The sequence below is a fragment of the Polyodon spathula genome, chromosome 18, assembly GCF_017654505.1.
Source record: "Polyodon spathula isolate WHYD16114869_AA chromosome 18, ASM1765450v1, whole genome shotgun sequence".
NCBI lineage: Eukaryota > Metazoa > Chordata > Actinopteri > Acipenseriformes > Polyodontidae > Polyodon > Polyodon spathula.
In genome coordinates this window covers 8,544,468-8,559,058 of record NC_054551.1, presented here as the reverse complement: position 1 = coordinate 8,559,058, position 14,591 = coordinate 8,544,468, and the positions used below count along the sequence as shown (strand labels likewise).

Below are 14,591 nucleotides of genomic sequence, written 5' to 3'. Positions count from 1 at the left end.
TAAAAAGTCTGTTTAGCTTTTTGGATTTATTGAAATTTAATAGAGTATACAGTAGTAAAAAATATACTTCATTAAACATTTTTAAAAAGCTGCATAGGAACTGTACTCATGTTCCTATATAAGAATTGACTGAGCAATGTATATGGCACCCAGAGAAAAATGTCCAGTATACATTCAAAACCATGGTGCAAGAAAAGCTATTACACTTTGCCTAAAACTCATTGCCCTAGTGTTCACAGAAGCCAAAATAAAAAGACGTGCCTAATAACGATAGTGGCTACAGTTTTATTAAGCTTCAATGGTTTGAGTTTAGGAATGCCTAATAGATACGCAGAGTCCAGGGTTCTTTCTAATGTCAGCACTGCAGCCTTTCACTTCCACTTATTGCTGCTGGCAATACTGTGTGCTATGCAACTTCAATTGAGAAGAAGTGGAACGAACAATGCAAGACAAGCAAAGAAAATGCTACAGAAAACAACATTTCCGTCAAGAGACGGCTCTGATGTTTCTCTCTATTTCACCATAACTCCATCAACAAATCAATCCCATTATGAGGCAATAACAGCAGCAGGGCATCCTAAAATTCAGTGCCACAAAAGCCACAGGACTGTGCAAAAAGTCTTGGCGTATGGACTTTGTTCCGTTTACTGAACTTAGGAGTAAGTTTGATGAACCAATACCCCATCACCTTGGAATACATACAAAATGTTTTCAGCTGGGCTTAAAACATTTGCAAATACATATTCTGCTACCCTGTATAGGCAAGCACGGCAAAGAGAAATCCATGCATTGTCTTTTAAAATGTATAAAACCAGCTCACATGTCAATATAGTAACCAATTTTATGCATTTAAGTACAGTATTTATGGTACCCAAAATCTATTAATTACTTTGCAATACATGCAAACCAATCAAACTTTGCATTAATCAAATGTGTTTTCCCCAGTTTTAATAAAATAGTAATTTCACCCATAGCTTCTTTTTAGTGATAGTTTGTTGAAGTATAAATACAAAGTCTAGAATAAACCAGTGACTGACAAATGAACTTCACATTCTCACACCCCAAGGGAGATAATTCCCAGAAAGCTTCTCTAACCTTTACAACACTGTGAGAGCATCATTTGCCAGCTCCAGTGTTTCCCTAACTCCCTTGTGCCTCCAGAGGGTCTTGAACTTCTACTTGAGTTAAAAAAAGTGTCTGGGTTAGTTAAAATATCTGTGGAGGTTTACAACACGCTCCAACACCATCTGGAAAACAAGCACATATGCAATTATACAGATTAAATGTTTCTCACAACGTATTTTGCAACACATCGACACATTTCAAGACTATCAGATAGAATTGCATCTTACTGGAAATACTATTCTTCAAATACAGACAAACAGTATTTCCAGCACTGATAACAGCACTGTTAATTTTACACAAATCTAGGCATGAATTTCAAGCACAAGATATGCAACAAAGGGTTAAGTTCACACACAAACTGACATGCAATTTCTAATTGTGAAGCATCTGTAAAACTACACATGAATAAGTGTATCTAGACACTGTACGTCTATACAGACAAACATACACAGAGCATGCATCCTAGCCTAAAACAGGTTTTGGTAAGATATACATCTGATATATATCTGAGAATTCAAACCTCAGGATTAAAAATGTTTTAACATATTACATTCTTACATTTTTTTTTTTTTTTTTTTTTTACACAACCCTTTATTTCAATAAAACGCTTCTGAAACAATTGCTTAAAATAATTACCATTCATAGCAAATTAAAGTTCATAGCATTCCAACAAGTTAGAAAGCAATCTTCCAAACAATGCAGGACAAAACAAAATCTGTCTAGTCTCTAAAAGTGTGAAATTTAGAGCACAATGTTATTTCCACAGCTCAGTAATTTGGAACACACTACCTCCTCACTGTATAAAAGTATATGTAGGTATTCAAAAATATATTAGCCCAACACCTTTACTGACACCTTCAGTAAGGCTTCTAATAGCCTACAACTGGAATGGCTATTATGACCTGTTAAGAAGAAAATAGCACACATATAACACTCCTTGTGGATCTTTCTGTAGTGAGACTCAAAACTGTTTTTTATTCTAAAGTGGAACATCTTGGTGCCACTGGGAGAGAGGGTTAATATGGTTGTTTCATGCCACTGGCAGACAGGGTTAATATGCCTTTTTCATTTTGAATACAACACATGCAATCATTGCCGAGACAATTACTTGGCAGAGAAATTTAAAAAATAACAGGGCTTGCTTCATCTCAGAAATTAATTGTATTCTTTATTATATTTGCCAATTGCAAAGGTGAGAATTAATGAAGAAAATGCGAAATAGTGGAAGACCAAATTATATTTGATTTTTTTTTTTTTTTTTGCCTCTTCTATCAGATTTCACTTACTCACATTGCACAAACAAATGCATGCAAAAGAGAAGTCACGGCCATTGAAGCAGCAATTGTATTTGATTTCTCCGTACTAAAACTAAACTGTCCACCATTACAGTAAATCTGTGAAAAATAACTAACCACCAATGTAACTGACTAATGTCAATAATCAATTAATAAATATGAACAAAAAGTCCTAAAAAGAGAAGTCTCAAAATCATGTAATATCTCTCTCTCTCTCTCTCTCTCTCTCTCTCTCTCTCTCTCTCTCTCTCTCTCTCTCTCTCTCTCTCTCTCTCTCTCTATATATATATATATATATCCTGACTACTATTTAGCATTTCCTGCACTCTACTTTGTCTAGTTTCTTAAGTCTTAAGTCTTTCAGTCTTAGTTTCTTTCCCCTATGACAGAATAAAATGAACACTGTCTTCCTCCCCTATTGAAAGCTTACCATTACAACACCCTGCAATCCAGATAGGCATTGTCCTATAATATTTTGCAGCTGTAGAAGGTGATACGTGTCAATATAGCTAAAAAAAAAAAAAAAAAAAAAAAAAAAGAAATTTAAAATAAAGGTTACTATTTTAATATGTTTACTATAATGTATATTTTTTCAGTACAGTGCGGATATATTTAGGATTATGTAAGGGAACAACCTGTAAAAGTTATTACAAAAACTGCATAGATGATCGCATATTTTTAATTGAATGTTAAAGGTATTCACTCTTCGGTATGAGTGTGTTGTAACTGGCAGTTTTCCAAAGGGTTATCATGATTTGCAGCATTTTTAAATCAATACAAAACACTTTTCATGTGCATGATAATTGGTGTTTGTTTAAGCTGTTAATAGTGGGAAAAGGATGACACTAACTAGGTCTATCGCTTAATATGAGCAATAGGCACTCATAATCACCACTGCAGTTATCCAAAGAGATGCATGGTTTTGTCCAGTAGCTTATTATTTTCAAAGGAACAGCTCTAATTTGGTAAGGATTTATGTCTATATGATGTCACACTGAGAGGAAATATCTGACTCTATACTGTGTGAAAATCTGAGTATGAAATTTCAGATTCATGCAAATGGTGAAGTATAAATGACAAAAAAATGTTTTACTGGCAATACAGGCTTACGCTAGAGATGAAGGCTATAACATCTCTTAAACACTGAATCTGTGAAGGGCATATATTTATGATGCATAAAAGCATGTAGAAAAACTGTAATGCACTTCACATACTGGGTTTGCATGCAAGTACAAAATGCATGTGTAAATGTAAGCTGTAAATGTAAATCCCTTACCTTGTGAGGAATATAAAAAAAAAAAAAAAATTAAGGTTACTGTCTGTAAATGTGCAATATTCACAAGTATCAAAAGGCAAACTAAAATAAGGCAGTGTAACTACCAGATGTATACATATGTATGTTTATAATATATTATATATATATATATATATATATATATATATATATATATATATATATATATATATATATATAAAACAAAGTGCATTGACTTTACTATTAGAGTGAGTGGCAAATAAAGTTAAAACCTATCATGACATAGTTAAGGTAAGTATAGAGTGGCAGCAAAACGTAGTTATATAAAGCAATATCTGTATTGGATATGCCTATCGTAAATTAAAACAATCACATTTTATAATAATGTAATTGACATGCACCATTAAGCGCAACAAAAACTGCTTTTGTAATGCCATTTACAAAATCGCCCATGTATCTTAAAATGTCTTCAAGCAGCAATGTCTTATGCAAATTATAAACAGCTTGCCGTCTTCAAATTAAAGAAAACTAAATAATGTTGACGTCGTAGAAGACAAACTGTATACCGCTCTCTGAGGTGTACTTTAATTTTAATTAAATAACACTGCCTGGTCTCAGTTGTACTCGGCGTTCCTCGACCCAACTGAGAGTTTAATCTAACTCTTAAGAACAAAAGAAATCTAGCAATACACAGTCATCTGTTATAGTTACATCTATTTTGAAAGTTACGGTGAAGAAATAAAACGGAATATATTTAGCCACTCTCAGTTGATTTGAGTGTCATTAGAATAAAATATTCCCAAAAGTAACAACAAAGTTAAGACTTCACAACGTGCTCTCTGTTCTTGATCAGAACAAGGAGGTCTGTTAATATAATAAACTTTATACACAGATCCCATGTATGAATAACATGCGTAATGTTTGTCGTGGTTGTACCTGATGAGAGCTTAAGGAAGCATAAAATAACGCACCAGTGGCACAGCATCTATAGTTAAACCCCCAAGGTGAACAATATTGAAAGATGCAGTGCACTCCTACACTTAAGAAGCGATGCAAAAGCACTGGGCATGTATTTTCAAATTCAAAATCTAAAAACGGGGTTTGCTTTAAAAAGAAATGCACTTAACCTTGCCTCTACTACCTACAGTTTTGATGAATGCTTCAAGGGGTGTCATACATTCAGTACTTAAAACCTGCTTCCATTCAATAATCGCAACAGAATTCCTTCACACACACTCAAACAGACAATTGCCCAGCGTCCACGATATTAGCACTAACCTTTTTATGTAGTAAGAAGGTGTTACCGAAAAAGGAAAAACGCCAGCCGCAGAAATTACACAGCAGTGCGTTGAAAACATCCCACGTTCCTTAAATCCTTCTCTTACAACGCCTTTGTTTTCCCTTCTCCCCCAGCTTGTGTGTGCCTTACCTGAAGGGCATCTCCCACGACTGCAATTAACTGCCAAGATTTCATTGTGGTCGGGCTGAAAAAAGAACTGCCTCCTGTTTCCTCGGAGGGGGGAAAGCGAGCTCAGAGAGAGAGAGAGAGAGAGAGAGAGAGAGAGAGAGAGAGAGAGAGAGAGAGAGAGAGAGAGAGAGAGCACTAGAGAGATACAGCAAAGTGTAGTGAAAGCTGAAGAACCGTACCCACGTGCTGACAATATAAATGACTACAGGCATCTGTCACTGTGCTTGCTTAGTCCAATCGCTGTGCAATTGCATCCCTTGTCTCTTCACTGCTCCCCGTCTCCAACTGCTGCTGCTGATTAGGTCAGGTACAGAGCAATGCCCCTTTATCGGGTGCGTTTGTGTGGAGACTCAAACGATCAGAGGGGGAGCTGGCTGGTGTCCAGTGGCCAAGCCAAGGTGAATCACAGTAGTTCCAAACCTTTATAAGTGTGCCTTCTGTTATTTCTGCACACGATTTCTACACCTTTACTGTACCGACAGTACCTTTCTACCATTACGCAATACAGAATATTTCCGCCTACTATTTTAGCGATCAGTTAATATGAACAGCGTGTTGGATTTGTGTTTGTCTTTGTATAGGTTTATGTGCAATACTTCTTGTTTAGTTACAGCTATTATCAACTAAAAAGCTGTCTGTGTTTGCGAAGACGACGGTGGTGAAGGTATAGCGCACTACAGTTCACTGCACTATGCAGATGCACTGAATGTGTCTGGTATCTCTTGACATGATATATCACATGCACAACACACCTACGCACTGAAAGGGGACGGCGGGCTAATAACAAGTTTGTTGACGGCTACAAGAGAAAGACAGTTGCTGTGCCCGCAATCATGCAGTGATCACACGGTTACAAACCTACGGTGAACAGGTTGGCAACGTTCCGGCGACAACATTTTGTAAACCAATAATAAACATGCTTTGTTGTCAAGTGAATACAAATGTCATCACGAAGGAAGGCGGCTGGTATAGAAGAAAATTAGCAAAAACTGCGAAAATAATAGAAAGCTATGGGTTCACCCTTGGATACTGTAGCGACCATCTAGGCTGATTTAAAAACTTGATGTTGGCGTTTCAGAAAGAGGACGGCGATGTAAGTTACTGCTGCTTTTTGTGTATGCGTTAAAATATATTTGTGCATCGTTTATTTTTAAAAATGTAATATGTTAGGTACATAGTTCAGTCCTGACATTGGTAGTTTCTCTGTGCTTCTGCTTGCCCCAGGTTGACAGATATCCTTCAAGAACAACTGTCGGTAGTAATGCTCCCACCGCTGCACTGCTCCGCCACAACTGCACCCGAGCAACTTAAGCGACAAAATCCGTCGAGGCGGGCTGTCCTGTGTGGTAGAAGACCGCGACTGGAGTTATGCGTCCCAAGCCGTACGTAGGCGAGGGTGCTAACGAAAGTCAAGGTCTTCTACCACACTGTAGCGCAAGCATCGAGAGGGCTCTATCGCTATTAGAAAACGATTTATTTCTTTATTTTGTCTTTAAAAAACAAACAAACAAAAAAAACTTTAAAACTTATATTTACATTGAACTTCTGATATTTCGCCGGGTAACCTTCCGTTGAAGATAAAATAGTCCCTAACATTATTTGAGTAGAAAAATGACATACACGTAGAGAAAACTGTTTTTTTTTTTTTTTTGTATTATTATTATTATTATTATTATTATTATTATTATTATTATTATTAACTGTATGATTGTTGAATAGTCTGTGTAGTATACAGTCAGACTCGAAGCTTGTTGTTGGAGGCGGGGCGTCATTTAAGCTGGAAGGGAGTGGATTGGCTGGTGCGGAAAGAGCTGAAACAGGGTTGGCAGTTTGACCGGCTGGTTTTGGTGCCTGATGTTGTTTGGATCCAGTTTATGACAGAAACTTGAGGTGCCTGTCAGATTTGTCAAATTACAAATATTACTTATTACACATGTGCTGGTCATACAGATCCATATTTGAAAAAAACAAACAAAAAAAACAACAAAAAAAAAAACTAAAAACTATGTGCAGCCACCGCACTGACATTGCGCAGCATAATGAAATACCCCCCAGAAAGTGTCCTGAGGGCATCAGATGATTCGAGGGCATTTGACATTTACTCCCACCTTTCACTTCCAGAGCTCGGCAACTACGAAATCAAGCCACCCTGACCCTAACCAACCCAAACCTTAAACAACCCCAGCCCTAACCTAACAAGTCAATACCTAACCCTAAACCTAACCATTAAGAATCATCTGAGCCCCCCTGGACTCTTTCTAGAGGATATTCATGTGTGCTGCCTGATAATGCAGGTCAGCAATTCTGAACCTCCAAGCGAGGCAGCTCTGAGTTTGACTCGCTACTGTTAGGTAGTTAATTTTGTCCGTGTGATAAGTTCAGATACCAATGTATTCATCGCCGTGTTTACGTGAACTTTTGGTATTACAAATTAAATGTACATTTTCTACATTAAAACTGTGTAGAAACATCAAAACACAAAAGACCCAGATTACATTCCTTTAAAACGGACCAGGTGACTTTTTAATTTTAATATTTTAATATTTAATATTTTATACTTTTTAATTTTAATATTTTATACAAAATCTGTTATAAGATTCGTTAGTAATAGGTTAGTGATAAGACATAGTTACGCAATCAATAAACTATTTTATCTCTACAGTTTTCTTTGCTGTGGTTTACTGTTAACTTTTGGTATTACAAATTAAATGTACATTTTAGACCTCATACATACATCATTTCCTACACAGCAGAAGGGATTTTGTCTGAAACGTCCTGAAATATATATTTTTAAACATTTAAATAATTTAATCCTTACGTGTACATCAAAAAAAAAAAAAAAAAAAATCTGTCTTTCATTTTTGTACACTGCAGTCTCTTTCATGTAGAGAAAGACGCATAATTACTTTAGCTGATGCCATATGTGTGTGTGTGTCTGTGTGTGTATATAAATATAATACACACACACACAGTGTCTGTGTGTGTGTATATATATATATATCCTTTTAATGTCTAAAATGTACATTTAATTTGTAATACCTAAAGTTCACAGTAGACCATTAATAGCTTAAGTAATCACACGGACAACGACACACGGCTTGCAGAGAGGTGGAACGCCGGTGGAGAAGTAGACATGTTGCATAATATATACATTAATAAAGGATAGATAAATCCTTTGTCTGGGTGGAGAGGAGTAGAGGAGAAGAGGAGGGAGGAGAGACTATTTGGAGAATAGGCCGGGAAATTTAAAACTTTATTTATTTATTTATCTTTGTACAGGATTTTGTATCTATTTATCTATTTATTTATTTATTTATAAATACCCATTACACTCAAGCATTGTATATACTGTTACTTATTTCTCATGTTTTTTATGTAGGCTCTGAAGCAATATGAAAGCCCTCGTTTGTTCATGCCAACTTTAGGACTAACAGGAAATAAAAGCACTTAATATATCCTCTGACCAAGAGCTGAGTGTATAGTATTAATTGCAATTCAATGTAGTGTAACCTCTCTCTCTCTCTCTCGTGGAGGATGTGTTGTGTGCGGTTGTTTGTTTGTGTGGGTGTTCTTGGTGTGTGTGTGTTTGTTTTTTTCGTGTGGTGTGTGTGTGTGTTTGTTGTTGTGTTTGTGTGTGTTTGTGGGTTGTTTGTTTGTTTGTAGGGTGTTTGGAGATCCCGTTATGGGGTCTTGTTCAGGAGGGCTAGGGGCTCTCACCCGCCGACACGGGGTCCGTTGCCTGCCTGACCCCGGGGTTTCGGTGGAGGAGTGCCTGCTGGCAGTAGGAGAGGTGGTGGGGTTTGAAAATATTATGTCGGCGTCAAGAATGAATAAAGCGCTGGTAATATTTTTAGTGGAGGTGTCTCTGGTACACAAGCTGGTAGAGGAAGGATTTACAGTGAAAGGTGAATTTGTTCAGGTTTCCCCTCTAGTAACCCCGGTTACGAAAGTTATTATTTCTAATGTGCCTCCGTTTTTAAAAAATGAGCAATTAGAAAAGAATTTAGCTCGTTTTGGTAAACTGGTGTCCCCGATTAAGGGAATCCCGCTGGGGTGCAAAAATAACAGTGTTAGGCACGTCATGTCGTTTAGAAGGCAGGCGTTTGTCTTACTAAATGATCCTAATCAAGTCATTAATGTTGCCTGGAATTTTAACGTGGAAGGGATGAATTGTGTGGTGTTCGTCAGTTCCGAAACGATGAGGTGTTTTTACTGTGGAGAACAGGGACACCAGAGGAAAGCCTGCCCGAGAAAGGAGGCTAGAGCGGAGACAGGGCAGGATCAGGGCGATGCTGGCGGGGAGGAAGTCGGGGGTGTTGGGGGTGAGCGGGAGGAAGAGTCGGCTCCTGCACCGCAGCCGCAGAGCGAGCCCGTGCTGACCGAGGAGGGGGCGATCCAGAAGGAAACCGGAGCAGAACCACCAACACCACGGCCTCGCACAAAGAGACCCAGCCGCAGCCTGTCACTGACGGGTTCGGAGGATAATACAGCTACTACTGAGAATGGTGAAGAATCATTCAAGGTAGTAGCGAAAAAGACACGATTTCAACGGAAGGCTGCAGAGCTGCCGGATGGCAGAGCGCAGCCAGTGCAGAACTCCGAACCCGTGCAGACAGGGAGACTGCGGGCTCCAGGCGGGGCGTCAGTCCCTCCCAACGCGGAGGAAGAGAGCACAGCGCAGGGTGAGCCGGGCGCGGTGCAAGACTCTCCGCTAGCTGAATCTCAGCCGCCTGAAATAGTGACGGCTGTGGCAGAGACCGGTGTCGAGGAGTCGGAGGGAGCTGCGGAGGAGCGGATTCTCGGGGGCGAGCGAGAGGACAGCGCGGATGAGATGGAGGGGGAGCTCTCTGACTCCTCGCTTATCTCAGACATCCCTGATAGCCAACCCGTCAGTAAGAAAAAGTTATACACGCTTGAGCAGGTAAATGATTTTATGATAGAAACAAAAGGGAAAAGGGGAGTAGAAATAGAGAGTTTTTTCCCTGATCTAAGGTTATTTCTCCACTCCGCTCACGTTATAACAAGGAAAGCCACAATAGAAGAATTTGATCAGCCAAAACGTTATAGATTAAAAAAAATTGTTCAGAAAATTAAAAAGGATCTTAAAAGTGGTTCAAAATCTCTTGTTTAAAAATGGCTGTGTTTTATGAAACTTCTTTTATTACTTGTTTTAGTGTGTTAGTTTTTTTAGCTATGATGGAAAGGTGCGTTTTTGTTTCTTTTAATCTAAACGGCTGCAGACAGTCTTTTAAGAGGGCGCAGCTAGTCGAGTTTTTAGAGCAGAAGCAGGCGGGGGTGGTGTTTCTGCAGGAAACGCACTCGGATCAGGAGAATGAGGAGGCGTGGCGAGCGGAGTGGAAGGGGCTGTGCGTGATGAGTCACGGCGCTAGTACTAGTGCAGGAGTAGCCGTGCTTTTTAAACCCAGCCTGGGGGCAGTTTTACTAGATATGGATGAAATCGAGAAAGGGAGGATTTTAAAAGTAAGAGCTAGGCTGGGCAGTACAGTGTATGTTTTTATTAATATTTATGCCCCCAATAGAGGGGGGGAACGAATTTTATTTTTTAAGAAATTAAAGCAAGCTCTTTTTAATATTAATAATAATGATGTGGTGGTAGTAGGAGGAGATTTTAATTGTACTGTTAATTTTAATATTGATAGAAATAATGATGAACCACACCCTCAGTCCTCCAGAGAGTTGGCTGCATTGTTAGAGTCCAGTGACCTGGTTGACATATGGAGATGCCTGCACCCCAGTTCAAGACAATACACCTGGTCTCAGTATCACACAGACTGTGTATATAGAGCAAGACTAGACCGGTTTTATACTTCTAAAAACGATTTAAATAAATTTATCAAAGCAAGAATCATCCCCAGTAGTCTCTCTGACCACCACTGTCTATTAATTACAGTAATAATTCAATCAGAACCCCACAGAGCATCTTACTGGCATTTCAATGTAAAATTATTACAAGATGTAAAATTTAAGCAACAATTCAAACTTTTTTGGATAATTTGGAAAAAAGAAAAAGCACAATATAAAGATTTAAGACAGTGGTGGGACATTGGCAAAATACAAATTAAATGTTTTTGTCAACAATATACTATAAATGCAACCAGGTCACTGAACACAGCCGTGAGAGAACTGGAGTCCAAAATCCTCCTCCTAGAGGAAAGTTTAAATTCAGAATTTAAAGAACAGACCCTGGAGAACCTAAAGGAGCAGAAAATCGCGCTGGGGAGCTTGCTGAAGGAAAGAGTGAAGGGGGCGATTGTGCGTTCCAGATTCATGGAGTTGAGAGACATGGATGCCCCCACTAGTTTCTTCTTCAACCTGGAGAGGAAGAGAGCGGACAGTAGACAGCTGTGTTGTATCAGGACTCCTGGTGGGAAAGAACTGCACACCCGGGAGGAAATCAGCAGAGAGGCGGTGCGTTTTTACAAGGAACTTTATAATAAAGAACTGTGCAACATAGAGGACACTGAGCGGCTGCTCCAGGGGTTACCCAGCCTCAGTGAGAAGGAGCAGATTCAGCTGGACGCACCGCTGACCCACCAGGAGATGACCGCCGCTGTCAAGCAGCTCTCCAGCGGAAAGGTTCCCGGGATCGATGGACTGCCAGCAGAATTTTATAATAATTTCTGGGATATAATGGGGGAGGATTTGCTCCAGGTTCTGAGAGAGAGCCTCAGCCACAAGGAACTGCCTCTTAGCTGCCGTAGGGCAGTGGTTACACTGCTGCCCAAGAAGGGAGACCTATGCCAGCTTAAAAATTGGAGACCTGTGTCAATTTTATGTTCTGATTTAAAGATTTTATCCAAAACAATCGCTAATAGATTAAAAAGTGTTATTGGAACTGTAATACATATGGATCAAACATATTGTATACCGGGTCGCTCTATTTTTGATAACTTGTTTTTTATTCGAGATTTTTTAACTGTAAGTGATATTTGTGATTTTAATGTAGGAATGGTCTCCCTGGATCAAGAGAAGGCTTTCGACAGAGTCGACCACACCTACCTCTTTCATACACTGGAAGCCTTCGGGTTCGGTCCTGGTTTTATTTCTTATATTCGGCTTTTATATTCCAACATTTTTAGTATTTTAAAGATCAACAATGGGCTGAGTCAGCCCTTCCCAGTGTGCAGGGGTATAAGGCAGGGCTGTGCCCTGTCTGGTATGCTGTATTCACTGGTTATAGAGCCCCTGCTGCACCTGCTGAGGGTCAGGCTAGCTGGATGGACAGTGCCCTCCTCGCCCTCCACACCCTCCTCTGCCACAGTGAAGGTGTCTGCCTACGCAGACGATGTGACTGTGTTTGTGAGTGGGGATGCAGATGTCCAAGCGCTGCAGCAGACTCTAAATGAGTTCCAGAGAGCATCTTCTGCCAGAGTAAACTGGGCAAAATGTGACACCTTCCTGTCAGGCAGCTGGGATGAGGGCACCCCTCCTTTCCTGCCTGAGGGGCTGAAATGGAACAGAACAGGTATTAAAGTGTTGGGGGTGCACCTCGGAACAGAAAACTACATGAAAAAGAACTGGGAGGGTTTGTTGGACAGGGTGAGGGGGCGGCTGCAGAGGTGGAAGGGACTGCTGGCTCAACTGTCCTTCAAGGGCCGGGTGCTTGTTATTAATAATCTGGTGGCCTCTAGCTTGTGGCACAAGCTGGTATGCCTGGACCCACCCCAGGGCCTGGTGAAGGAGATCCAGAGAGTGTTGCTGGAGTTCTTTTGGAGCGGGAGACACAGTTTGAGGCCGGCAGTCCTCTACCTCCCTAGTGATGAGGGGGGGCAGGGGCTAGTCAGCATTGCCAGCAGGGTGGCAGCCTTCAGACTGCAGGCGGTTCAGAGACTCCTGTACACTGAGGAGGAGGCTCATTGGAAGAGGCTGGCCTGTTTCCTTCTCAATAGATTTGGGGGGCTGGGGTTAGGAAAACACCTGTTTTTAATTGAGAACACCAGTTTTAGTAAAGCAGGACTTCCTCCTTTTTATCAAAGTATTTTAAAAGCCTGGCAGCTGGTGAGGGTGGAAAGGGATGTGGAGTCCTTGACAGGGCAGGACCTGTTTGAGGAGCCCCTATTTTTTAATCCACTCTTTCCAGTTAAGTTCCTCCAGTCGATGACGCTCTGTGCCAGTTTTTTAAAAGCAGGTGTAACCAGGATGGTCCACCTGTTAAACCTTGAGCTCTCCTGCTGGCTAACTGCCTCCCAGCTAACTGCACAGCTAGGCTGGCACTCAGAGAGGCTTGCAGAAAGACTGATGGGTGAGTTGAGGGGCTGCCTCTCCCCGCGGCTCAAGGCAGTCCTGAGGGAGGAGTTGTCCAGAGGCACAGAGCAGAGACAGCTTTCCTTATTTCCAGGGATGATCGTGTCACCAGCAGTAGGTGAGGAAGGTGAGGGCGGTGGAGAGAATGGAGGGACTTTGCTTAAATTGCAGAATGTGGAGGAAATTATCTTTCACACAATGAATGGAAAACATATATACAAATTGTGTGTTAAAGCCACAGAGTATAGTAGGCTAAGGGGTCTGGTAGACTCTAAGTGGCGAGCTTACTTGGCTGTAGAGGAGGGGCACAGGCCGGTGTGGAGGGTGCTGTACAAGCCGCCTCTCGCCAAGAGAGTGGGGGACCTGCAGTGGAAGATTCTACACTGCATTGTGTCCACAGGCAGGTTTCTCCATAGAGTGGACCCCAGCATCAGTGAGCAGTGCGCTTTTTGCTCAGCAGAGGAAACTCTCTTTCATGCCTACAGTGAGTGTGAGAGGCTGCGGCCACTTTTTAATTTACTGCAGGGAATCCTGAATAATTTAGGGGTTGTTTTTAGTAAGGAGCTTTTTATTTTTGGGGTTCTATACAGTTTTAAAATGAAAAACAGGTGTGTTCTTATTAATTTTTTAATTGGACAGGCAAAATTGGCTATTTTAAAGACAAGGAAAAATCAACTCTCTGGTTCTGGACTGACCAGTTTAGTGGTTCAGTTCAGGGTGCTCGTGGTCAGCCAGATCAGAGTAGAGTTTGAGTATTTTAAACTGGTCAGTAACCTGGAGGACTTTCAGGAGAGGTGGTGTGTGGGAGACGCCTTGTGTGCTGTGAGTGAGGATGGGGAGCTCCAGTTTTTGTTCTAATTTTATTTAATTTTTGTTTTACAGTGTTTTATTTTGGCTTTTATCTGTTTTCAACAAAGAAAAAAACACTGTTTAATATTTATTTTTTAATGATCCTTTTATTTTGTTTAAAATCTGTTTTTAAGGAGAACACGATGTATTTTAGGATTTTTTAAATTTTGCTCAGGCAGTAGGAATCTTAACTTTTTTACCTTTTGTGTTTTACCTTTTTGGATTATTGAACAAAAAGTCAAAAAAGTCTCTCTCTCTCTCTCTCTCTCTCTCTCTCTCTCTCTCTCTCTCTCTCTCTCTCTCTCTCTCTCCTGTTCTCTCTGCGCACACACAC

At 40.4% G+C, this 14,591-nt stretch overlaps 1 protein-coding gene across 19 annotated transcripts in view; it reads right to left on the bottom strand.

The window, feature by feature from the left end:
* The window catches only part of LOC121330646 (RNA binding protein fox-1 homolog 1-like), an 879,666-nt gene that overhangs the window by 510,635 nt on the left and 354,440 nt on the right, over positions 1-14,591 (bottom strand). The window contains exon 1 of one of the 19 annotated variants that reach the window (XM_041277317.1): positions 5,105-5,227. The exons of 15 other annotated variants lie outside the window; for them this stretch is intronic. In XM_041277317.1, the coding sequence (XP_041133251.1) occupies positions 5,105-5,149 (45 nt within the window). In that variant the 5' untranslated portion in view covers positions 5,150-5,227. 3 more of the 19 variants (XM_041277318.1, XM_041277320.1, XM_041277322.1) reach the window with 3 other exon arrangements.